Here is a 26095-nt window from a genome sequence, read left to right as displayed (position 1 = left end):
CCATTTATGAGATAAGAATTATATATTTTTTTTTAATCAGAAACAGTTTCGCAGTTTTGTGAAATTGAGCACATAGTCCTACTTGGGAGAAAACAACAACAATTTGCTCATAAATTGAACATCGCTATTGTTTGTAAGAATTTTTGCTCTCTACACAAGCTCTCGCTGAACGTTTAGAACCGGAGTTCGGAATGGTTCCCACTTAACATGGAACGTTTTTAGAATTTTGCCAAATATTCTGGCAAGGTTCTCTCAAAAGTTGAACAAACGTTCTTCCAGAAACATTAATAGAATGTTCGTTTAAATATATCTCGTATTTAATAACGTTCTTGAAACGTTGGCACAAAACGTTCTTTATGGATCATATAGCATTTGTCAGATGTTAATTTAACGTTTCTTAAACATTTACTTACTAGGCTACTTGTTTCAGAACGTTTAGAAAACATTTAAAAGTATAAATTATAATTTGCAAAATGATAAAAATGGAACATTTGCTTAACCAAGAAAAACATTTTGAAAAAATTGATGTTTTGAACGTTCAGAGATTTAGAAATAACGTTTTCATGACTTAACTTAGAAAAAAAAAAGTTGTTAGCTGGTGTATCAGTTAATGATCAGCTAGAAACCATCTTAGACCTCCAACAAACCAGTTAACCACTGTCTTTACCAGTTCAAGGTGGTCAGGATTTGTTTTTAACTTATTAACTCATCGAGCAGCTGATGACCACCTTGGACCATGCAGAAACAGAGTTGGACAAGAATCTAATATCACTATAGAAATCTCATGACTTTTCCAAGCCACTAAATGTCCATGTATATTCACAGGTTTTTCATGACCATCGGATCCCTGTCAATCAACCGCAGTGGCTTAAACCTATACCCATAACCATTAACTGCTAAACCACACAACCCATTATAGGCTAATTTTAAACGGTAGAACTAATAAAGGTACAGAAAGCACCATTCATCATGAAAGTTTGAGTAAATAGTCAAATGATGTGTGCACATTAACATTGCGTAGCCTACATGTGTGGATCCAGGCTTCAGCTTGAGCTGATTTCCAGGGAAGTTTCCAGTCCTTGCCCTCCATCCGTGCCTCTAAAGTTCTTCCTACACTCCCTGTTTACTTGGAAACACTGTAATGCATCGTACGGTGACAAATGAGCGTTATAACAGCCGACATGTCCTGTTGGAAGGAGTTTGATCGCGAACACACAAGCGCGCGCCGAAGTTGCAACAATTTTGACAAACAACCCGTTGTGACGTAACAAACACAAATGCACAAATCTATAAACAAACACCTCAATCAGACTGTCCGGGAATACCGATGATATATGTGCTCTTTATTCCCCGTTCTTTCCCTTCTTTCTTTCTGTCTCCAGAAAAAGCGCCATGTTGAGAGCAGTGGTATTTTTCCCAAAAGCAGTCGACTTACCTTGGCTATGGCTTTTTTATATCTCATTGTCGCTTGCTGAATAAGACTGTGTATTTTGATATTCCCATCCCCACAGGGAACGACCACCCGGGTCCTTCCAAAACACACTGTCACTTTCATATTCGCCCGATATTCCCAGAGACTCCACAGGGAAGCGCGTGAAGTGTTTGAACTCTTCAGGAAAAATCAGTAAGCGACGGCAACATTGTATCCATACAGGTAAAAAGCGGGATAAATCCTCATGTTGTGCTCCTCAGGTGGGATTGGACCACCTGTTCGGCGTCTGAGTGAGTGAGCTCGTGTCGCGGGTGAAGTGGCCGTGGGTTGGGCTTCGGTTCACACACACACACACACACACACACACACACACACACACACTCACACTCACACTCACTCTCTCTCTTCTTCAGTCTGACTCACAGCCCGCATGTGTAGCTACATGAGGATCTGTTTCAGGTTAATAACTACTCGTTAAATGCTAGGCTGTTCCAGTGGTTATAGCATAGGATACTTACGCTTAGTTTGGACTGGAGATTGGCTATAGGCTACTCTTAAAAAAATAAGAGTAATTTTTTTATTTTATTTTTTTATTTTTTTTACAATGATCCCATTAAAAAGCCTTTTTTTTTTGTTTCCCCCAAAAAACTGTCAGTGATCTGATAGGAGCCATTTTTTTTTTCTTAGTGTGAATAATAATCCGTTTTTCTCTGTAAATAACCTGGAATGTAAAGGTGTTATGGATGTTTAAAGGGATAGTTAGCCCAAAAAATAAATTCTGTCATTAATTATTCACCCTCATGTTGTTCCAAACCTGTAAGACTTTCATTCATTTTCGGAACACAAATGAAGATATTTTTGATGAAATCTGATATAGCTTTCTGTCCCTCCATTGACAGCTACGCAATTAAATCAAGCCCCAGAAAGGCAGTAAAGACATCATTAAAGCAATCCATGTAATGTTGTTGTTTGTTGTTGTTTTTTTGCACAAACACAGCTCGCGTAGCTTCATAAAGCTGAGGTTAAACCACTGGAGTCACATGGATTACTTTAATTATGTCTTTACTGCCTTTCTGGGGCTTGTGTGTCAGTTGTGTAGCGGTCACTGGAGGGACAGGGAGCTCTCAGAATTCATTAAAAAGATCTTCATTTGTGTTCTGAAGATGAATGAAAGTCTGATGGGTTTGAACGACATGAGTAATTATGACAGAATTTTCATTTTTGGGTGAACTATCCCTTTAAGTTTCTTAATGGAACCCTTGATGCCTAAATAATCTTTATTTTCAACATCTAAAGATCCACAAGTAAATTAGTCCACACTACACCCCACTGTAGTTTATCATGTAGCTGGACATCTCTGTCTGATTGTAGTTGAGATTACATGTAACAGCCTGAGAGTATCACCTTACCTGTCTGATGATGCTGAGCTCATGCTGTGGTTTAAGCTCAAACATGCAGTCATTTATGATCATTAGCGAGTCCAAGTTGCCTATGATGATGGATCTGATGCTGGTCTTGATCAAGCTAGACCTCCTTGAGCCAGTAACAAACCAGATATTTCTTACAGAGATTTCTTTCTCTTCTAACTTTCTTACATTTGCAACTTTTCATAGCAGAAATTTGCTATGAATAGGCTATAACATGACTTATTTGTTAGATTTTAATTCTCATGAAATCTTTTAAATAAGGCATAAATGTAAAACTGCATCCACATTTAGCAGAAACAGAGGTTTATTTCTTTCCTTTCCAGAGAAGACATTGGACAGATACACAGTGCTTGTTTACAAGATATCATGTCTTTCATCCTAGTTCAAGAGACTGTGTGGTCCATCGGTCTTTAGAAAATGTTTGTATCAGTCAAGACAAAAAATGAATACGTTTTAACAAAAATAAGTTTCTTTAAAAAAAAAAAAAAAAAAAAAAAAAAAAAAAAAAAAAAAAACTATTCGTAGGCTATTATTTCTGCTTTTTAAAATGCATCACGCCCCCTTGTGGTAGAAGCATAGGCTTTGTCCCGAAGCATCTGCTCTTCACTTCTAATGAAGATTTATTAATTTCTGAAGCATCCAGTGACTTGACATCTGTGTATCTGCAAAATGTCAGGCTTACGTAAGATGATGTATATTGTACAGAAATGTTTTGCTGATGACACACACAGATTTTGGTCAGGCTTCTCCATATGGGTCTCATTAGCGCTGAATCCTCGGCTAGGAGGAGCCGAAAGAGAATAGGCTGTTGCTGAGTGAGATTTGCTTACAAAGACTAGAAGAGAATATGTCATTCTTCAGCTCTCTCTCTCTCTCTCTCTCTCTCTCTCTCTCTCTCTCTCTCTCTCTCTCTCTCTCTGCAGTCGAGCTCATAGTAAGTGAGTACATAGTACCACGTGACCACTGCAGATTTATTTTTGAGTTAATAATGCAAGAGAAAAAGACTGTATAGCAGGGTTCACCAATCTCGGTCCTGGAGGGCCGCTGTCCTGCAGAGTTTAGCTCCAACCCCAATTAAACACACCTGAACATGCTAATCATGGTCTCATTAGGCATACTAGAAACTTTCAAACAGGTGTGTTGGAGCTGGTTGGAGCTAAACTCTGCAGGACAGCGGCCCTCCAGGACCGAGATTGGTGAACCCTGCTGTATAGGCTAAATCCGCACATCTCCAAGTACAGCGTCATGTTTTTTAATCTCTTATTTACGGTAATTATGATATGGTCTTCAATATTATGGAAGGCCATTAGCGCCAAAACCTGCAAAACGGACGTTTTGACGCGCATAAAGTTCTGCAGTGTGATGATGGGTTTATGTTGGCCAACCCGTAGGTTTGCATCACCCTGGTTCCCTCGACAAATTGCCAAAAGGATTTTCCATTGTTTTTTAATATCATCCACACAGATAGGTGTCAATATAACATTCACCAATACCATTCAACAGACCAGTGTCGTTTTCACATACTCCTCAACTTCCAGTGACATACTGAAGTGTGCATATGATGGACACTTTATTTCCCATGAGGCCACGGAAGAGGATTTATGAATGGCAGCGAAGCAACGCAGCTGAAGCTGGAAGGTCACATGATGAATGTAGTATGTCTGGATTATATATAGAACATACTTTTTTAGTGGTCGTGAAGTAATTACTTGTTCAAATTAAGTACCTACTCCAGAAAGAATGAGATTTGGTAATAATTATAATAATTATATATATATAATTATTAATAATTTTTACGTTTTCATCTTATTTTGTACATGCAACTTAGCTAGTTTTATTGTAAATGAAAAAATTCCTTTCAACAAATTTAGACGTATTAGTTGCGTCCATCATATTTTCTCACTTTCACACCGTAAACTCTGGCTCAAAGAAAAGTTCACATGCATTCAACTTATAAACATGATCTTGTACTAGAAATGTACCTTTAATAATTACTGATGATGAAGTCATTCTTAAAACATTTACGAAAAAGTGTGTTTTTATTTGTTTATTTGACAAGCAGCAGAATCATGTTTGTCACCTCATATTTGTTTTTGTTTTTTTTTAATATTTTGAAAGTAAATGCAATTATCAGTATACCGGTTTTATTACAATATTTCTTTTACTTTGATACATTAAAAAAAAGAATACACACAACAACTGCAACGTGAGAAAAAGAAAGCGTGGTTGTTTTTTTTCGGCCGTTTCTCAAACTTTTCACTTGTTTTGCTCTATGTGATGCATTTCATTTTGCTCGCTTTCTCTTGTAGATTACGTCTAAAAATGTATTATCCTTTTACACTGGAGTATCTATAGGCATTCTTCTCGTTTGGTAGACGCACTGAGCGTGGCACTGGTGATGTAAACAGCTTAAAATCAGAAGGAGGAGGGCGGGGGGGCGGAGAGATGAAGTATGACTGTCCAGCTACTCAGAGGCCCTTTGACAAAGATGGAGGCACAGAGTCCCGATTCAATACGATGGTCGAGTGCCGGGGCCAGCCAGAGCCCAAAATAAAAGACATGTTAACCGTTCACGCTTCACGGCGTTTATTATCTTTCATTAAATGAATATGGTTTTATGCGACGTAGCTGTATTCATCCGCAGAGCTCTGGCTTCGCTCGATGTACTGCTTGTCGATAAGAACCTCAATGCACTTCTTGATCATGCTGATGCTCGGGCTGAATCTCGCTTTGGATTGGTTGATTACCTGAGGGAATAAACACACACGAACAAACATTAGGCTGCTTATATTTGCAATATTTACATGCAGTATATGGTGTTCAAATATTCAGAATTACAACATTTATCAAAATGCACATTATAAAATGGACAGTTCCAGTCCTAGATGCTGATTGGTGCTAACAAAAAAAAAAAGTAGTAACAGCGAAACACTGTAAACTAAAAATATATGAAAAATAAAAATAAATGCAGAATTAAGATTACAGTGATTTGAACATGCAATATATGATTATGGCGATGAAAAAACATGATTAATTGCATGATTAAAATAAAACAGTAATAATGTCACATTCTGTACACTTTAACTATCGTCGTTAAAAAAGAATAAAACTTTTCTGTTAATTAAAAAAAAAAAAGCTAATAAATAAAAATATATATATATATTAGTCGAAAAACTTGAAACGAACATTAGAAATGTTGCATTGGCAATAAATTGAGCTAAGTTTAAGTTGAAGTACTAAAATTATTAACTGGAAATAAATAAATTTAACCTAAATAACTATTTTAAAAAATATATAATAATAATAAAATGACAAAAGCACAGTAAAATTAACATGAAAACTGAAAATATAAAAATAAAATCTAATTCATTCTTTTTATTAAATCAAAAACTAAAAAAACACTGCTTATTTATTGTATTATTTTTGTTTTTATTATTATTTATTTTTCTATATGGCATACTTTTTCACATAATAAAAAGTTGCATTTATAGAGTTTGCAGTGTGTTAATGTTCTGAATCTGAACACACCCTTCCATTCAGATCCGTGTTCTTCCAAAGCCTGATTATAAACTGATCTCTGGTAACAAGAATGTTCTGGAGAACTGATGTTGTCGTGACTGACCCAGAAACTGAGGATTTGATCTTTTTTAGCAAAGCTTGTGAACAGATTAAAGTCGCAGACTTTATTGAATCCATATTTCGGTCAAGATAAAAAAGCAAGGCAGACCTGGAATATTAAAGTGGAAATGTAACTATAACTTACTTCAAACTTCATGGGGACAAAAACATAATATGATAACATTAACATAACAGATTTTGACAATCTGCAGTGCTATTACTGAACTAACCAAGGTTTCCCATGTATGGACATTTGCTATTAAAATTTATATTCCTGTGATCAAAGCTGAATGTTCAGCATCATTACTCCAGTCTTCAGTGTCACATGATCCTTCACAAATCACTCTAATATGATGATTTGATGCTCAAGAAACATTTATGATTATTATCAATGTTGAGATCAGTGAATGAAATCAGTTTTTGCCACTTAATATTTTTGTGGAATACTTAGAAGACATTTTTGTAACATAATAAAAGTCTTGATTTAATGCATCCTTTACTGAATAAAATTATTCATTTAAAATAAAAATCTTACTGACCCTGAGAATGAGAGTTTGGGGTGAAAATTAGCTCAATTACCATGAAAATAATGAAAATAAATGACAGATCTTACTTGTCCTAAAACGGGCTTCATTTTCTTGATGAAAAATACAATTATTATATCTTTATCACTGGATTCTGAGGTGAAATATGACAGAATCTCCCATGTTCAATGCAGTGAAGGTAATGATCTATTATACCATTCCCTCTTTATTCACTGTTCAATAGAGACAAACAATGTGCAGCTTGTCTACGGTGTGTGTGTGTGTGTATACAGTAGAGTTGTGTTGTGTAACAGCCTGTGTTGGCGGACTATCTGCTCTCCAGACGTGTTCTGACAGCCGTCTATGACAAAGTCTCCCATTCCTGAGATTTCCCAGCGCTCTTATCTGCACTTACAGTCTGAGCTCTGCGTCAGGAACCACACTATACACCGCACACCTTCAACGCTTGCTTCCAGTTCATATTGGAGGCCACAAGAGACGATTATACACTGAAACGTTGAGGTTTTAATCATCTCACCTCCTGTATGAGGGCGTTGTGTCTCAAGATTTTCCTGGCTTTCATAATCCTCACTATAGCAGCCTGTAAATACATTTTCCTGTCTTCATCCACGGCACTCCTCGTCTGTTCCAGTTCCTGCCGCACACAGAGGACGCAACAGGGTTTATATGACTAGATATGCTAGATTCTGCATTCATTTAGTGTAAGTGGCGATTGATAGTGGATAATACTATATGATGTACGTAATGTTGTGCTGTTGAGTCTCGTGCAGCCTCTCAAGGAGAACATCGAACAAATGAGATCATTTTATCTTAATCATCACGTCTTCATAATCATTGGAAGCCAAAATCGAAACCGAAACAAAAATTTGATTCAAGATCAACCTGTAACATCTGCTCAATGTGAGACTGTACCTGTGGTGTGTCCTTCTGCATTGACGTCGTGATCTTGAACTTTGTTCTTTTACTGGTGAAACTCATAATTAGGGAAAAAGTGGATTCTGCCTCAATTTCCTCCTGGAGGGAAAAAGAAAGTGGGAGTTTAGTTATAATCAATCGATTAACAGTTTGATTAAAGTGCCCCAGTTATACTATTTTTGGGATATCACCTTTCATGCAGTGTGTAATACAGCTGTTTTTGAATGTAAAAGGTCTGCAAAGTTACAAAGATCAAAGTGCAGATAAATGGAGTAATTGTCTCGACTTTAAACTGCCTGGAACGAGTCGTCAGTAATTCCACTCTTACTCTCTGCTCGATCCATGTAGGTTTGTAAATGATTTGCATAATGCCAGTCTATGGTCTTCATTGACTGCCTGTGAATAACGTCTGCTTTGACCCTCAAACACTGCAGTTGTAGCTGAGACTGGAAGAGTTTGGTTCAGGACATGTAAAGAAGTCGCTGTTTTCTGCTGCAAAAGCAAATCCACTCTGATGCGCTTCCAAAGGATGACGACTCGAAATGATATGGTCAAACCAACGCCATTTTTACTGTTCGTATCACTGTGTATCAAGTGCTGAGAAAGACCCAGAGATGAAATTTAGAAATGGTAATGAGCGTTTCGTTTTCAACACATTCTGTAAGCGACCAATCACATCAGACTGGGCCATCTGACCAATCAGAGCAGAGCAGGCTCTCGGAAAGGCGGGGTTTAGAGAGACTGAATCCTTTATTGAACCGTTTCAGACACTGAGCCCTATCTCGCACCCAGCGCAATTGACTTTGTACACAACGCATGTATCATTCCTATTTCTCACCCGCGCACAGCGGACTTTTCCCTCCACAGACGCACGTCGGTAAATTAGGGAATGAACTTGCGCTCCCGGGGGCAGTTCAGCGCAAAGAGGAGGCGTGATCCGGCGCAAACGTTCCCTGGTGCTATTTTGCAGGTTCAGAAAACAATTCCGCCACTGACCAAGAGAAACCTCGTCTAAAGTCAGTGGTGTGTTGCGCATGTTATTCAGATGCTATTTTAAGGGCGCATGCTTGGCCATAATGTAGCGTGTGCACAACACACATACACTTTACTTCTCTCATCTACACAGACTCAGCAGTTCCATTTTTGCAAACCATTCATTATTACAAGGAAAATATTACCACATGAGGGAAATCATTGTTGTATCCATGAAGATGAGAAAAAATAGGCATAAATCTAGCTTACACATTTACCCAAATTATTATACGCCTGTTTAACCGAAGCTAATCTGGGTGTGTTTCTCCATCCCCAATGTCACTTCTCTGTGTTTTACGGCCCTGACGAGAACGTCGGTCTCCTCGGCTGTGAACCGCTCCTGGCGCGCGTCTGGCAAATCCGCCGTTATAATAGCAATCCGCCATGGAACACGCGCGCCTGCCCTTAAAGGGAATGTGAGATGTCGCTCTGATTGGTTTATTTCACGTTACGCCCAAACCACACCTATGAGTAATGAAGCGACTTCAGACCAACACATTTTAGATTTGCGTCCGCCAGATCCGCCCACAAAGTTACTTGCGTTTCGCGTTTGATACTTGCGTTTCAATCGTTAAAATAGGGCCCTCTGTGTATATTGAAAATGCAAGTGTTTTTTTTTTTACCTTGGATGCATATAAACCTAGTATAGGAGACTCAGAAAACAAATTAGGAACCTTTAAAATAGCATAATAGGGGCACTTTAAAAATCAAGCAATCAATTAAAATATAACTAAAACAAATAAATCTGGTTGGATGACTTGCTTTCTCCGAGTCGTGGCTGATCATCTTGACGTCCAGCAGAGATTTAATGGTCTTCTGGAGCTCCTTCTCGTTCATCTGCGTGCTGTCCTGCAGTTCTTTATAGCTCACGGTCTCGCTGTTGTTGAACGCCAGAAGCACGGCCATCTGATAGGTCGTCACCACCGCCACGTACGGCTTGGCCAGGTAATTCATCTTTACCTCACCTGAGAGAAACAAGTTGGTTCAGAGAAACAATATGCACTTATACTATATCCAATCTGTCCTCAACCGTGTAGTGTATGCATTTTATAAGGTTATTTAGTCATTCGGCATCAGTCTGATCCCTCCACTGCTTCAGGACAGCTGTGACAGTCCAGTGCATGTTTTCGGTTAATTAAGTGTATCATCCGGGTATTTAAAGTGCATTTTTTTCTTGTGAACGCAATAATTACAACTACAGCTGAAATAATAAATAAACTAAAGCAAAATAGAAATATTTTATTTAAAAAAAAAATTAACGACAGAAGCACCTAAAATTACTAAAACTTTAAGTAAAATTAAAATTAAAAAACTAAAATTAAAATATAAAAATAAAGCGAATTCAGAATATTAATACATAATATCCTACTATATAAATAATATTAAAATAACACTAGAGAGAAGTGCAGAGATGTGATTTACCCCACTTTGAAGAAGCTCAAATATAAAATTAAGTTTTGATTTGTTTAACTTGTTTTGGTCACCACATATTTTTCACATTATTTGAATGCGTGATATTTCATGAACATGAATTAAAATATGGAAACAAATATGGAAAGTGAAACAGATCGAAACTTAAATTATATTTGAGCTTTACTATTATTTTAAAAATGTTCTAAAATTCTAAAATGTGGCAAATAGTAATAATAATGTATTAGTAAGTGTGTTGAAACTTCTGTCTGGTACTGAACGTGAGGGTTAAAGTTTTGTTGAAATACTGCACACTTATATGAGCGAGTCCTAGAAGTGTATCTTGCGGTGTTGACGGATTACTCAGGATATTTTGTCACAGCTCAGTGTGATAATCCGACTCTTGGCAGGGATTTGCTGTGGTTGTGTAGAAATATCAGGTGTGGTTAATCAGGCTTCAACAGCACCAGCCAACAAACACTAGATGTGTTCGCAATCGCCCCCTATACCCTCACTATTCCCTACATCACTCCACCTCAAGTAGTGAATGAAAACGAGTGAGTGAATTCGGGACACTGGAAGGGATGCCACTTTTGCATCATTTGTTTTTGCTGTTTAATAACCATTTGAAACTTCCCAGACTGGCAGCTCCAATAATAATGAAAAGATTTATCTTAAATTCAATCATGGAAACTTGTTATTGTGATGCATTCAATCCCACAATGCATCACAATAACAAGTTTCCATGATTGAGTTTAAGATAAATCTTTTCATTAAGATTTACATAGTGCCCTATGTAAGGGTATGGGGTGATTTTGAATATAAATATAAAAGTTTGATATAATACATCTGTTGATTCTACACATTAATATATATATATATATATATATATATATATATATATATATATATATATATATATATATATATATATATATATATATATATATATATATATTAAAATTTTTATATAATTACTTCATTAATTGGGTGCTTTTCTCAACTAATATTCATATATGTGATTAATTACAATTAATTAATCAGCATAACATCTTTAAATGTTCGAAAGTTTGGGGTCAGTAAGATTTTTTTTTAAAGAAATTAATACTTTTATTCAGTTTTGCCATCACAGGAATCAATTACATTTGATTAAATATATTACAATGGAAAACCGGCATTTTAAATTGCAATAATATTTCAATTGTAACATAAAAGCTCAAATAAATCCAGCCTGGGTGAGGTTTTCAAAAATGGTTTATGATGGACTTTACCTGTGCAGAGATAATGAAGCCAGGTCAACTTCCTTCCGCTGAAGTGCTGGTTATAAAACAACTCAAACTGCAGAAGAAAGACAGACGTTAAATCAGCGTCATCTACTGTCATGACGAAACGAAAGAGGATTTCACATGTTCATCTCTCAGTACATGCAGGAAGCTTAAGTTCTTGCCCCTGATGATCATGCGAAAGGTTTTGGGCATGTTGACATGGCAGCTTACCATTTGTACACTTTTCTCCAGCTCCTGTGGGATGGCAAACGTGGAAGAGGGAACGTGTGTGAGGGGCCATGCACCCGCCTGAAACACACGAGAACAGGCATATTCAACATTATTGCAGCAGTCTTTATTATACATGCTTTATCTGTGCACATCATTCTTCTTTTAAATGCATGTTCTGGTAATCTTGAATCAGAATAACTTCCTGTCGCAGCATCTCTTCTCTTCTCTGATGACGAGGGCGGGGCTATAACCTGTCACTCACATGAGATCAGCCAATAGCAAACCACAACCATCCAATCAATTCCCACCCAACTTTTGTTCTTGTTCCAGAAGCGTTTCACTCGGATATACGTCACATTAGGGAAGACAAGACTAGCGCAACTTCTGTTTCATGCTGATTTTAAAGTCATAATTTAGTGTTTGATGACCACTCACCCTTTCGCTGACCCTTATAATTAAATAAGCTGTTTTTGCAACTGCATGTTTAAGACTTTTATATGTAAATGACCTCTGTTACGATTGGCTAATCATTTTGCGTGTACAATGAGTAGAAAAATCCTGTTTATATAAATGTGGGCAGTCATTTTCTCATAGTTTCTCACAATAGTCAAAATTGTGTTGATTTCTGAATGTATTTTTAAAACTGAATTTATTTGGTAACTTAATTATTTTTTATCACTTAATAGTTACTTATTCAATTATTGATATAATTCTTTTTTGGGGGGGGTGGGGGTTCTCAGTTAATATTAATAAAAGCGATAAATTACAATTAATTATATATTTTTTTTTTTTTATTCAGCATATGTAATTAATTTGATAACATATGTAAATATTAGGGCTGTTAATGGCTTAAAAGTGTTTACAACTTTGCTTCTGGATTTTATCGCCTGTTATATTGTCAACCTGACGAAAACCACAAGTCTGATCACTGAGAAAAGTAACAGCACACACTTCTCTTCAACATTCATGTCCGTAGCATCAAGTTGCGGGATTAAGTTTAAAGGCCCGTTCACAGCAAGGACGATAACTATGATGATAAAGATATAGTTCTAAAAATCATTTGAAATATATAAGAACAACTATAATGATAACAGCACAGAGAAACGATATCGTTGGAATCACTTTCAGAACGATCCTTTCCAGCTGATGAACAATTAAAACAATGACAGCCAATCAGAATCCACAAGAACTCAAGCATTTAAAGCGGCAGGAGACAAAACTAGTGTATACTTATAATACTGTAAACAGAGCGATACTCCGCAGGTTTAGATGCTAATATAGTTATCGTTACAGTTAGAGGGCTCTATCTTAATGATCTGAAACGCAAGAATCAAACGCGAAACGCAAGTGACTTTGTGGGCGGATCTCGGGCGCTGTTGCTATTATACCGGCGGGATAAATTACTCTTGCACCGACACAAATCTAAAATGGGTTGGTCTGAAGTCGCTTCATTATTCATAGGTGTGGTTTGGGCGTAACATGAAATAAACCAATCAGAGCGACATCTCACATTCCCTTTAAGAGCAGGCGCGCTTGTTCCATGGCGGATTGCTATTATAACGGCGGATTTGCCAGGAGCGGTTCACAGCCGAGGAGACCGACGTTCTCGTCAGGGCCGTAAAACACAGAGAAGTGACATTGGGGATGGAGAAACACACCCAAATTAGCTTCGGTTAAACAGGCGTATGATAATTTGGGTAAATGTGTAAGCTAGATTTATGCCTATTTTTTCACATCTTCATGGACACCACAATGATTTCCCTCGTGTGTTAATATTTTTCCTTGTAATAATGAACGGTTTGCAAAAATGAAAACGTCTGTGTAAAGTAGAGAATCAAAGTGTATGTGCGTTGTGCACACGCTACATTGATTATGGCCAAGCATTCGCCCTTAAAATAGCATCTGAATAACATGCGCAACACGCCACTGACTTTAGACGAGGTTTCTCCTGGTCAGTGGCGGAATTGTTTTCTGAAACTGCAAAATAGCACCAGGGAACGTTTGCGCCGGATCACGCCTCCTCTTTGCGCTGAACCGCCCCCGGGAGCGCAAGTTCATTCCCTAATTTACCGACGTGCGTCTGTGTAGGGAAAAGTCCGCTGTGCGCGGGTGAGAAATAGGAATGATACATGCGTCGCTGTACAAAGTCAATTGCGCTGGGTGCAAGATAAGGCCCATAGTTAGCTTATAGTTGTTGGTGTGAATGGGCCTTAATACTTAATTAAAGCTGCAAGCAGCATTTATCGGGGTTCAAGCAATTAAGGCCTTTAAGCACAAAAGCATCAAAAGTTATTAAGTTTTATTTAGCAAGCATGTAACCACTGACATAATAGATGGAAAAGACCATTTACAGCCAATACAGGCAATTTACCATAGGAAATATATGGTTTTAAAGCTTTTTAACAGTTATAGCGCCACCTATGGTCCGATCTCCATAACATTTTGCATACTTGTTCATGATGTTATGTCACATATGCTCACCAATTTTCATGAAGTTCTGAGTTTTCATTTAGGATTTATAGGCTTTTTAGTGTATTTTGCCACACCCATTTTATAAATGACCCTATTACAGCCATCCAAATACAAAAGGTCAACTTTTTTTCAATAATTATTGATCTAGAGAGTCCAGAGAATTGTCCTAGATTGGTTTGGTTCCGATCAGGCGAAAAACCTAGGACTAGTTCGCAAAAGTAGGTTTCGGACAAAATTCGACATAGCAGAAAATTTTTCCTGCCTAAATCGAAATTGGAGATACCAATATTGTCCGCCTTGAGCCAGGGATCACAGTGGTGTAAGACACTTGACAAACGGTCTAAGAGTTATGAGCGATTTTGTACTTTTGGTTGCTGTAGCACCACCTATGGGCCAATCGGGGTCATACTCTGATAGGTTGTCCCCAAATTGAGGCCTACCATCTGGCCAGGTTTCAAGTCTCTAGGCCAGAGGTCTTCAATCCTGCTCCTGGAGGGCCACTGTCCTGCAGAGTTTAGTTCCAACCTGCTTCAGCACACCTGCCTTTGAATATTCAAGCGATTCTGAAGAGCTTGATGAGCTGATTCAGGTGTGTTTGATTAGGGTTGGAACTAAACTTTGCAGGACAGTGGCCCTCCAGGAGCAGGATTGAAGACCTCTGCTCTAGGCCTTACGGTTTGGCCTGCACGATGCGTTTTACAAATCCTTACAATTACAATAGGGTTTCAGCATTTCATACTTGAACCCCTAATGAGCGCGTTTACATCCACACCAGTACGCTGATAACTCACAGAAATTAGCTTATTGAAATATAACCTCTTGTCCAGGTTTACATGCAAATGAATGCAAGTAAACCGCGTTTACAAGACTTTATTAATAAATCAGGTTATTTCCCAGTAGTGACATAAAAATTTTATAATTAGCATATCAGACTCTGAGTATTTCATTTGTTCTGTCGGTTGTGATGTTAAATGAAGCATTATAAACTGAAGAAGAGTATTGCAACATGTCATTGGCTCATATGTTCTCCTAATGCAGTTACAGACGCAGCATTTTGACTGTACACCACTTCTTCTTCTTCTGCACTTTTATCATTTTTAGACTCTAGAAAGAGTCTGAGTTTGCGATATATTTCCTCCTCTCTCACTGCGAAACACTCGCTCTGTCTGGATGCGCTTGAACTCACAGTAAGGACTGTCACACATCACACATGCGCACTTTAATTAGCCGACAGAAATCAGATTAATGCGTTTACATGCAGGGCGAAATCTAGATGTGATGATCGGTTTATGCTTCAGCCGTTAAGGGTGTCACGATTCTCCAAATCCTCGATTCAATTACATTTTCGATTCTAAAGTCACGGTTCGATTCGATTCTCGATTTGTTTGATTGTAAAAAAAAATTGCATCACAATAAGTGTATTGTGATTGTCACTAACATTTTTCACTAACACTAACACTAACATTCAAAACTGATTTTTATTAGATTTAGTGACATGTTACAATGTTTACATGGTACAATTTCTGGTAGGCTATGCTACGCTTTTTTATTATTTCAATTCAATTCAATTATTGTGATTTGATTTAATATTGACTCATTTGGATAAATATTAGGTAGGCTACACAAGATAGGCGTTAATTTGTCTAAAAAAAAAAAATAAACAACTCACCTAATGCTGTAAACATACAGAGAGCCCTATCAGCTGGTAGTAGGCTATTATTTAAGGTTAAAAATAATTAAATATAATGCATTTTTTATTATAATAACAACTTTATTTAATGATATAAGTAAAAAAAATATATTATGTAATATAGAACACATATTTAGCAAAATACTCTCAATAGCTATTTTTTTTTTTTTTTTCTTGCCAACTACGTAGCCTATATTATGGTCATTGAATGGCTTTCCTGAGGCAAATGTGACATAATTGTTCTCCAGCTGTGTTATTGACCTCTTCACGCTGATGAAAAACACTGATTGATCGATATTATGTATGAGGAATATACATTTCGGTAAGTTGTACTGTATCTTTCAACAGTGTTCGTGTTTTTTTTTACTACTAGCTAGTAGAGATGATCGGTTCACGTGCGCTAGGGATCTGTCACGTAACATTTACAAGCGCCAAAACGGCATTTATTGTTTGAATTTCGTAATAAAATTGACAGAATCTGAGAGCTGAGATTTTTTTAATATCATAAATTAACCTTCTCTAGTCTGTCGGTCTCCGTGTCCTCTTTGCTTCGCGATTTTTCTGTGCGTGAGAGCGTGGGAAAAGTGTCAATTGCGCGTGTCTCACGGTGAATGCGTGAGAGTTCGCAGCACTTGTCTTCAACACTTTTTTTTTTTTTTTTTCTCGCTTGGCAAGACAAGCTGACGTAACACGGGGGCGTGACAGCATCGACGATTCCATTTTTTGATTCGATAATCGAGATTGAGCATTAATTTCGATCAATTTCGATTTAAAATCGGAATCGTGACACCCTTATCAGCCGTTAAACGTTTATACGTTTATACTCTGATGAAGGAAAGTGGATTAACACCTTTACATGATCACGTGCATTATCTGCTTATTAAGCATAATCGGATTAAGGCCATGTCCACACTAATACGGTTTCATTTGAAAACGTATATTTTTCTGAATAATTGCAGAATAATTGCGCGATAACTTCATTATTTATTTTTCCATCTGAATCATATCAGTGATATTTTGTGGGGTTTTACGCATGCGCAGTAAAGGTGAATTTAGCGTTTTCAGGCGTTTTTCAAAAGTTTCTCATCCACACTGAAACGTTCGAAAACGCCTGAAAACGCTAGTGTGGACGGAGAGCGTTTATAAACGCTTTTCAAATGTATCCGGATTAATGTAGACGTAGCCTAAGAACGTGCATGTACATGTTTGTATGAACAACACAGTCATAATATTCTCTCTTACCTGTAATACGTAAATCTGGAAGCTGATGCCCAGGTCCACCACAGTCTCCTGGGTTTTGATAAAGTTGTTGAATTTGTTGTTGAGGTCGGTGCTGACGCTCATATCAGTGTACATTCTGTGCAGTTTGCTTGTGAATTCATAGCCACACGCTTGCTGCAAAGCAGAGAGAGAGGAACAATGACAGGTCTGCTCACTTTAATCACACCAAACCCTTCATCAGTCTCATCCGTGGCTCTGCATAATGACAGAGCTGAGGCGCCCACAGCCAGCGAACTCACATCTGTGAACCGTTACACACTTTTCAAGAAAGACGTCAGTGTGTGTGTGAGACTTTCTGTACCTTCAGTTTGTTGATCATGGCTTCCTCGGAGTCCATGGATAATGAAAGTCCGTGTATTAACCTCTTTGCAAGCATCCTGGCATAAAACTACAAGAATAAATGACAATTAAAAAGAGAGAAAAACAGGAAATCAGTGAGTGCCATTAACATTTTGCTGGCATGTTTGTTAGCATTTTAGCATATTGCTAGCACAACAACACTAGCATGTTTTAACACATTTTGTTACAACGTTTTAGCACATTGATTTATCATGTTTTAACATTTTCATATCATGTGGTAAGTAACATGTTTAACACTATGTTGATAATGTGCTGTTTTCTAACATGTTAGCATGCTGCAATATGTTTTAACACATTGCTAGCACAATTCTAACATGTTTTAACATGTTGCTAACATGTTTAACAAATTGCTAACATGTTTTAAAGAATTGTTAACATGTTTTAACAAATTGCTTTAACACGTTCATAACAAATGTGTTCAAGCCATGTCGGAATTAATGTAATTGCATGATTTACAAGAGTCACGTCCTCGTAGATCTCGTGATTACAACTTTGTTAACTCTGAATTTTTTTTTTTTTTTGCATTCCCAGTCCGAGGATATGAACACTGGTTTTCATCTCGCAATTACAGTAATTACAACATGGCATGAACGCAGCTCATGTTTCTCACATTTTAGTATTTTTTTGCTAGCATGTTAACATGCTGCTAGCATCTTTTAAAGCATTCCTAACACAACAATGCTATTTTAACACACTGTTAAAGTTTAACATGTTACTAAAACTTAAAAATCTTTTTCAACATTTTGCTGTTTTAACGTTATCGTGCTGCTATCATGTTTTAACATGTTGATAACATATTTTAACATAGTGCTAACATGTTTTCACACATGTGACAATTTTTGCTAGCATGTTTTAACACATAGCTAACACAACAATTCTAGCCCATTGTTAAAACATGCTAGCATGGCATGGGACACATCAAAATGTTTGACCAATAGCTTTTAGCTGACATCACAGACTATGATTTGCAACTTAGACATTCTCATTGTAAAGCATTTCAATGGACAAAAATCAGTATCCATCTCTGAGCAAGAGATATGACATCATACATATTTTTGGTTAATTTTCCCAATAGAAAAATACTTTTTCTAAAGTTTCTGAAGTTTTTTTTTCAAGTTTTTTTAATATATATATATATATATATATATATATATATATATATATATATTAGTGGTGGGCATAGATGATTTTTTTTTATCTAGATTAATTTCAAGATTACAGTGAGATTAATCTAGATTAAAATGGCTCATTTGAATTCTGCCAAAGGCATTCAGAATATATGTGTGCTACCCAAATAATGACTAAAGGGCACGTGTTTCTTAAATACAAAGTGACATTTAAAAGAACTTGTGAAGAAATGCCAGAGATTTTTTTTATTTATTATTTAGACTAACATAGTATGAATTTTTTTTTTTTTTTTTTTACTTTGAGCAATGATGGAGCTATAATAGACTCTTCTTATGAGCATATAAAACAAAACAGCTCCTTGGAAAAAATGAAATGTAGCCTAATATTGTAGTAGTTATAAACAAAGGTCTATTTTTAGTTCAGATTAACATTTGAGGGCAGCAATTTTATTCATAATGTCAAAATAAAACCAACGTAATGTTACTTGAAAGCATTATAGCCTACTATTCCTGCCAAACTTCCATGGTTGCAGTTAGTTTTACTACAGTAAATCCATGGTAAATGTTGCAGATCTGTGGACACCGGATAGTTCATTCATGGCACAATGTTTCTTCCTGGCTTTACACACTGTTTGATCCGTTAATAACGGAGAAATGCGAATGTTTCTCACTAGATCTCGCAGCGATGTTATTACTTCTGTGGCGAATTCAAATTATTTATTTACTGGATCTCTTAGCGCTGTGTAGTAACAGTGTCGCATGATCACGATCAGCTCGCGCTGCTTTGGTCCAAACTGATAAACAACGGTCCGTCAACCACACAATAACGAGTAGCTCAGTTTCGTTCCGCTTGCATTACGTTTGCCATTTGATGTCGAGAATGTTGTGGTCGCGCCAGCGTCTCTTACATTATGAGCGCACTTGCCACGCGCGACCCGCCTACATTTGAAATAACAAAATTTTGGTCGGCAGGAAAAATGATCCAACGAACCGTTCGGTTTGAAAATGCGTACCGAACACCGAACCGAATTCGGCTAGGTATACATCCGCGCTAAAATATCAAGGTGAAAGTCATCATAGCTTGCGTAGTATAGACCCAGCTCCCAACCCAACTTTGAGAATAGATTAACGGCGATATTTTTTTTATCGCCTGATAAGAGTCTCACGTTAACGCAGCATGTTATATATATATATATATATAAAGGGTTATCTTGTCAACTTTTAATTTAAATGTAAGCAACACAGGTTCGAATCCAACTCGCAACATTTTCCATATCCTGTTTCTCCATTTTCTTCTTTGCATCATTTCCTGTTCTCTTTAAATCAAGTCATGGCCTCACCTTCTGAAACACATCTTTATCATCGATGTATTTGAAGACGGTGATGAAGCTGGTCAGTTTGTCCTCGACTTCATTCTCCGTCATTCCTTTTGCAGACTTCTTCAACAGGTTGTCACAGTACTTGGCCAGCTGTGCGGCGGGGAAGAGGAAAAGGAGTGTTAATGTTCAGTCAGTGTGTGTTCATTAGGTTTGTAAGAGTGTATTTAGTCATCTTGATCTAAAGTTGGCAGGATAAACAGTGATTACACACCAGCTCAGGTGCTTTGCAGATGGATTTGGGCTCTCTGAAGTTCACTACTGAAGTCAAGGCCTGGAAGGGAAATGAGCAATAAAAGCACAAACCACAAACTCCAGGGTTTGGAAACACACACATGAACCCGAGGTCAACGCTCTCTGAATCCCAGACACCCCCTACTGGACTACAGAGAGAACGTTTGCACAGGTTGAACTGTAAAATTAATTTTCTGGAGAAAATGTGAGTGATGCTCTTCTGTGTTTAATTCTCAGCCATGATGCTATAGTGTTGCTGAGGTGTGTTTTAGAGTGGACGTGTGTGTTTTAAGTATATTATATGATATTATATGATATTATATTATATTATATTATATTATATTATATTATATTATATTATATTATATTATATTATATTATATTCAATAACTAGTGCATTTGTATTATTTCAAAGTATTGAATTTTGTACATTCATTACATTACGTTACTGCATTACATTACATTATAATGTATATTAATATATATTTGATCATATCATATAATAATTTCCATAATTGCATTTGTATTATTTCATTATTATTTCAAAGTATTGAGTTTTTACTATCCTTATGTTATGTTATTATATTATAATTTATCATATTATATATCAGGTTCCATAATTGCATTTGTATTATTTCAAAGTATTAATGTTTTTACTATTATTATGTTGTTATTATACTACATTACATTAAATTACTATATATATTCATAATGTCCATAATTACATTTGTATTATTTCTAAGTATTGATGTTTTTACAATCATTATGTTAAGTTATTATAAGTTAATTATAAGTTAATTAATAAGTTAATAATTATAAGTTAATAAAAATTATTACATTATAATTTATTATATTATATATTAATCTCCATAATTATATTTGTATTATTTGAAAGTATTAATGTTTTTCCTATTATTATGTTATGTTATTACATTATAATTTATTATATTATATATTGTTTCTCCATAATTGCATTTGTATTATTTCTAAGTATTGATGTTTTTCCTATTATTATGTTATGTTATTACATCATAATTTATTTTATTATATATTAATCTCCATAATTGCATTAGTATTATTTCTAAGTATTGCTGTTTTTACTATTATGTTATTTATTAAATTGGTAAGACAGTATTTTAAAGTTTTGTCCGTTACACATCTTACATGTACTTTCTATAGTAATAACAGTAAATTATTCATAATTACAAGCAACCAACTCTAAACCAAACCCTACCCATAATGTTGTTAATTAATATTACTCAGTACTTTTTTGTATGATTGCACTGTAATAAGGGCACCTTAAAATAAAGTGTAGCCTTTATATTACATCATACTGTGTAAATATTTCAAAGTATTGCTGTTTTTACCATCAATAATGAGCGTCTAAATCTTTGCCTGTTACTGTATAGACACTTGTAAATCATTTTTAAACTGTGTTGAAATGTAAGTGTACCTTATCAAGAGCACTCATGAAGTGTTGGTCCCCATTCAACACTGTGTTAATCAACTGGACAAATTTACTATGAACCTCTAACACTGACTCCACAAACTGGGTTGGCATCTGCAAGACAAAGATCAGAGAGCACCGCAATTAATGCAATATACAAATAATTCTGCATATAAACCTGTTTTAATCACATTTATAAAACGGTTAGTTCCAGTCCTTGATTCTGATTGGTCAAAAGCTGTGTTTAATTCACGATAAAACACGGCTATGACCGCTTCACCCAACGGTTCTATGTATTACTACACAACACCCTTAGCATCCACTCTTAGCAACGCAAACACATGTTTGATCCTTTATTTTTTACAGTCTATGGTTTGATCTCATTGATATTGTTCATTGAAGCTAGAGTAGAGTATTGTGAGAGATCGAGTAAGCGAGTGTACCTGCATTTACAGTAGATATAGCATTTTCCTTCAGGTCAGTCCAATATTCATAATAAAAAAATGATTACGCTTGGCTTGCTCCCTCAAACCTTTGGCTATTTGTAGAATTGAAGTGGACAAAAATCGTACAAAAAGACAAAAATAATTAAATATTCAATATTGACCGATAAATATATTTGTCAATAGAAATAAAATAAAATAAAATAATGGTTAAAGTTTGAATGTCCACTATCTTGTCCTTTTAACAGTTAAGGGTTTTTCCCAAGCCCTAATCATTTGTCAGTTGTGTCTTGCTTCTCCGTGATCACACGTTTGAGTCCTTTCAATGTAAAAGTCTTCTCTACTGACTGACTCACTCATAAAGACAGTCTTTGCCGCCATCTAATGGTGAAATAATGTGTGTAACGTCTGTTGCTGTTTACGGTCAGGGACTATTTTTTCCAGCGGAAGGAAGGCTTTTAGTGATTTTACTTCATGAAAGTTGCATAGATACATATTTTTCGGCTTTAATATTTGTATTGTGTGGTAAACGTTTTATAAAAGCAATAAGGTACTCGAGGCTGTGCTGTATCGGGAATGACTCCGCTTCGCGTCGAGCCGAACAACGCCCTTCAGCCGTGACTTATTCACGATACAGCACAGCCTCTCGTACCTCATATCTTACATATAGCTACCGAGCACTTCTAGACTCTAAGGTTTCACAAACAGGGCTTAGATTAAGCCAGGATTATGCCTCATATGTTTAATTAGTACATTTAAGTAGCTTTTATAAACATAAGATATGTCAGTGTAAGTTACTTTTCAGCCTTTTAGTCTGGGACTAGGCTTAAGCCTTGTCTGTGAAATAGTTCCTTGCACATCACCCCAGTTACTCACGTTTTCCTGAGAGAGGTTACTGGTGGCTCTGAGACCCTCATCATGGATGTGGACCTGGAGCTCTTGGATCATGTGAGGTAAGCCGCTGGACACGGCCCGCAGTAGCGTGTACATATTCGCCATATCTGAAACCAAACAAACCATCAAGACGATGACCTACATTTACAACAAGCCAATGGACTACTTGCACAACTACTTCCGCGATCTACTTATTACACCTCGGGAGTTTCTGCTAACAGCGTTCAACGTTTTATGGCTGCCAATGGATTAAAGGGGTGGTTGATTATGATTTCACTTTTCTAACTTTAGTGAGTGTGTAATGTTGCTGTTTGAGCATAAACAACATCTGCAAAGTTACAACGCTCAAAGTTCAGAGCAAAGGGAGATATTTGCTTTTAAAGAAATCGCTTTTTAAGGACTACAACAAACGGCTGGTAGAGACTACATGACATTCCTCCCGGGTTAGTGACATCATCAACCCTAAAATTAACATAAACCCCGCCCCTGGAACACGATTGATAGATTATCAAGACAGAATATGCATCAGCTACATAAATTCACCAACTAACCATTCAGAAATGTTGTCTACATGTTGTCACTTCTTCTTGAGTCTCTCCATCTTTCTGACTTCGGTTTGAACATAAAAGGCTAAAAGTTTTTGAAATGTTCAGTGCATGTGTGTGTGAGGTAAAAGGACACAAGCTCTTGAAGCTCCGCCCCCTGTGCCGGGAGCAGCAGCTCATTTGCATTTAAAGGGACAGACACAAAACGGTGCGTTTTTGCTCACCCTCAAAAAGTGACGACTTTAACATGCTAAATAAAAATATCTGTGGGGTATTTTGAGCTAAAACTTCACACACACACTCTGGGGACATCAGAGACTTATTTTACATCTTGTGAAAAGGGCATTATACCACCCCTTTAAAACAATTAATCATGATCTCTACATTAATTATCTTGAGCCTGCTGAAATGTTCCTATAAATATATTTTCTTTCCAACTGTGCATAGTGAATAATAAATAGACTACATATATTGACCCACTAACCTGCAGCAGTCCTATATGCTCGTCTTCTCATTAACAGTGTTTTTCTCTTACTGATATTTCATACCTGTTGAGTTTACATTTTTAAATGAATTTGACTAATAAAAAGGATTGCTTGTGTACGTTTAGTCAACTCAATGACGACAGTACATTGAAAATATACATAAGTGAGTTGTACTAGCTCAGTGCAAGTGGTCCATTGAGACGCATACATACTAGGGGTGGAACGGTACATGTATTCGTATTGAACCGAAACGGTACGGGCGTCACGGTTCGGTGCATAAATTTACACGGAGAATACACGGTATAAAAATAAATAAAACTTGCGTGCAAATGAATTAATGTAATGCAGAACTACTGTTAGATACGCGGGTTCTTTAGGGACACCTAATCTGTAGCCCCGCCTTAGCTCTGAAGCTCTGTGGCTATAATGAACAGGCTGCAATGTAAAGATTGCAATACTGGAATATGTTTTGTGTGTGTGTGTGTGTGTGTGTGTGTGTGTGTGTGTGTGTGTGTGTGTGTGTGTGTGTGTGTCTGTGTGAGAGAGAGAGAGAGAGAGAGAGAGAGAGAGAGAGAGAGAGAGAGAGAGAGAGAGAGAGAGAGAGAGGCGCGGGCGCGATCGAAAAGTTGCAAAGTGTTTACTTATATTTGTGTGCGTGTGTGTGTGTGTGTGTGTGTGTGTGTGTGTGTGTGTGTGTGTGTGTGTGTGTGTGTGTGGGCGCGATCAAACATTGGAAACATAAAAACATACTCCGTTATTTTGTTTATACAGTTTTGTTTATGATATATTGTTTATCATTCAAACTGCAAAGTGTTCAAGTTACTGTTAATTAAAATTTTAAGGAAAACATCTGAAATGTAGCAAATTAATTTTCAATTCATTCAGGTACAATTACCAAACATATCTCTCAAGGTCTTTTTGTCTTTTTATTAATTTAATTAATAAACTAATTATATAAAACTATTGTCAGTGCACTACAGATAAACTGGTTCTATGCCTTTACTTTATTAATAAAACTTAATTAAAAAATACAAGGCTTAAGTGATTTATTTTCCTTTGGTGGTACAGCCTGAGACACGCACAAGCCTTCTGCATTTTTGTTTTGCTTTTCCCTCCATTGTACCGAACTCGTACCGAACTCGTACCGAACCGTGATGTCTGAACCGAGGTATGAACCGAACCGTGACTTCTGTGTACCGTTCCACCCCTAATACATACACAAACATAAATCCATGAGCTGAAAGTGAACGTTCACACTGGTTGTAAGCGTAAATAAACCTGCTGACCCTCTCTCTTTTCCTGTCTGATGATATTTTGACACTCCCCGTGCAAGAACTGCAGGTGATCGGCCACCATCCTCTGCTGACATTCGTGGATGACTTTGGCGTAAGAGCTGGGGTGCAGATACTTCCGACATCTCACCTCTTCGTCTTTCAACCGGCCTAAAACCTGCAGGAGCAGCAGAACACAGCAGGAGGCAGAGTAAACGTCTCCTGATCACCAGCACAGGAACGACAGCAACATGGCAAAATGACTAAATAACCAAAACCAACTGTTCTAAATGTAAAACACACCAATGCTACATTTTCTCTAAATGTCATAATCATTTGTTAACAAACAGGTATTCATTACTTCACTGAGCTCATTGTTTCTGCATTAAATTATTATATTGTTTAAATTAATAATTTTTTAGCTAACTGTGTGATTTGCATATGTACATTTCTGAAATACATAACTTAGACAGTTTCCTCTGATGACAGAACACTCTAAATTGTAATGTGGAGTCGTGCATTTTCTGTAAAGCTGCTTTGAAATGGTGTGTATTGTGAAAAGCGCGCTATACAAATAAATGTGAACTGAATGGTA

The 26095-nt window shown here is 36.7% G+C and overlaps 2 protein-coding genes across 5 annotated transcripts in view; both read right to left on the bottom strand.

The window, feature by feature from the left end:
- pard3aa (par-3 family cell polarity regulator alpha, a) overlaps positions 1–1868 on the bottom strand; it is a 461686-nt gene extending 459818 nt beyond the window's left edge. For all 3 annotated transcript variants that reach the window (XM_079863216.1, XM_079863217.1, XM_079863218.1), the window contains exon 1: positions 1436–1868. In XM_079863216.1, coding sequence (XP_079719342.1) covers positions 1436–1555 — 120 coding nt within the window. In that variant the 5' untranslated portion in view covers positions 1556–1868. The remainder of the gene's footprint in view (positions 1–1435) is intronic.
- Positions 1869–4891: 3023 nt separating this feature from the next.
- cul2 (cullin 2) overlaps positions 4892–26095 on the bottom strand; it is a 30763-nt gene continuing 9559 nt past the window's right edge. For both annotated transcript variants that reach the window (XM_079863219.1, XM_079863220.1), the window contains exons 9-21: positions 25516–25678; positions 23182–23306; positions 21869–21976; positions 20396–20455; positions 20146–20274; positions 17620–17706; positions 17280–17432; positions 11876–11953; positions 11651–11717; positions 9732–9934; positions 7935–8036; positions 7540–7656; positions 4892–5606 (exon numbers count right to left, since the gene is read on the bottom strand). In XM_079863219.1, coding sequence (XP_079719345.1) covers positions 5475–5606; positions 7540–7656; positions 7935–8036; positions 9732–9934; positions 11651–11717; positions 11876–11953; positions 17280–17432; positions 17620–17706; positions 20146–20274; positions 20396–20455; positions 21869–21976; positions 23182–23306; positions 25516–25678 — 1524 coding nt within the window. In that variant the 3' untranslated portion in view covers positions 4892–5474. The remainder of the gene's footprint in view (positions 5607–7539; positions 7657–7934; positions 8037–9731; positions 9935–11650; positions 11718–11875; positions 11954–17279; positions 17433–17619; positions 17707–20145; positions 20275–20395; positions 20456–21868; positions 21977–23181; positions 23307–25515; positions 25679–26095) is intronic.

This window comes from Squalius cephalus (genome assembly GCF_949319135.1).
Source record: "Squalius cephalus genome assembly, chromosome: 25".
Lineage (NCBI taxonomy): Eukaryota > Metazoa > Chordata > Actinopteri > Cypriniformes > Leuciscidae > Squalius > Squalius cephalus.
Note: the sequence above shows the minus strand (reverse complement) of the source record. Positions and strands in the feature narration are given on the sequence as shown.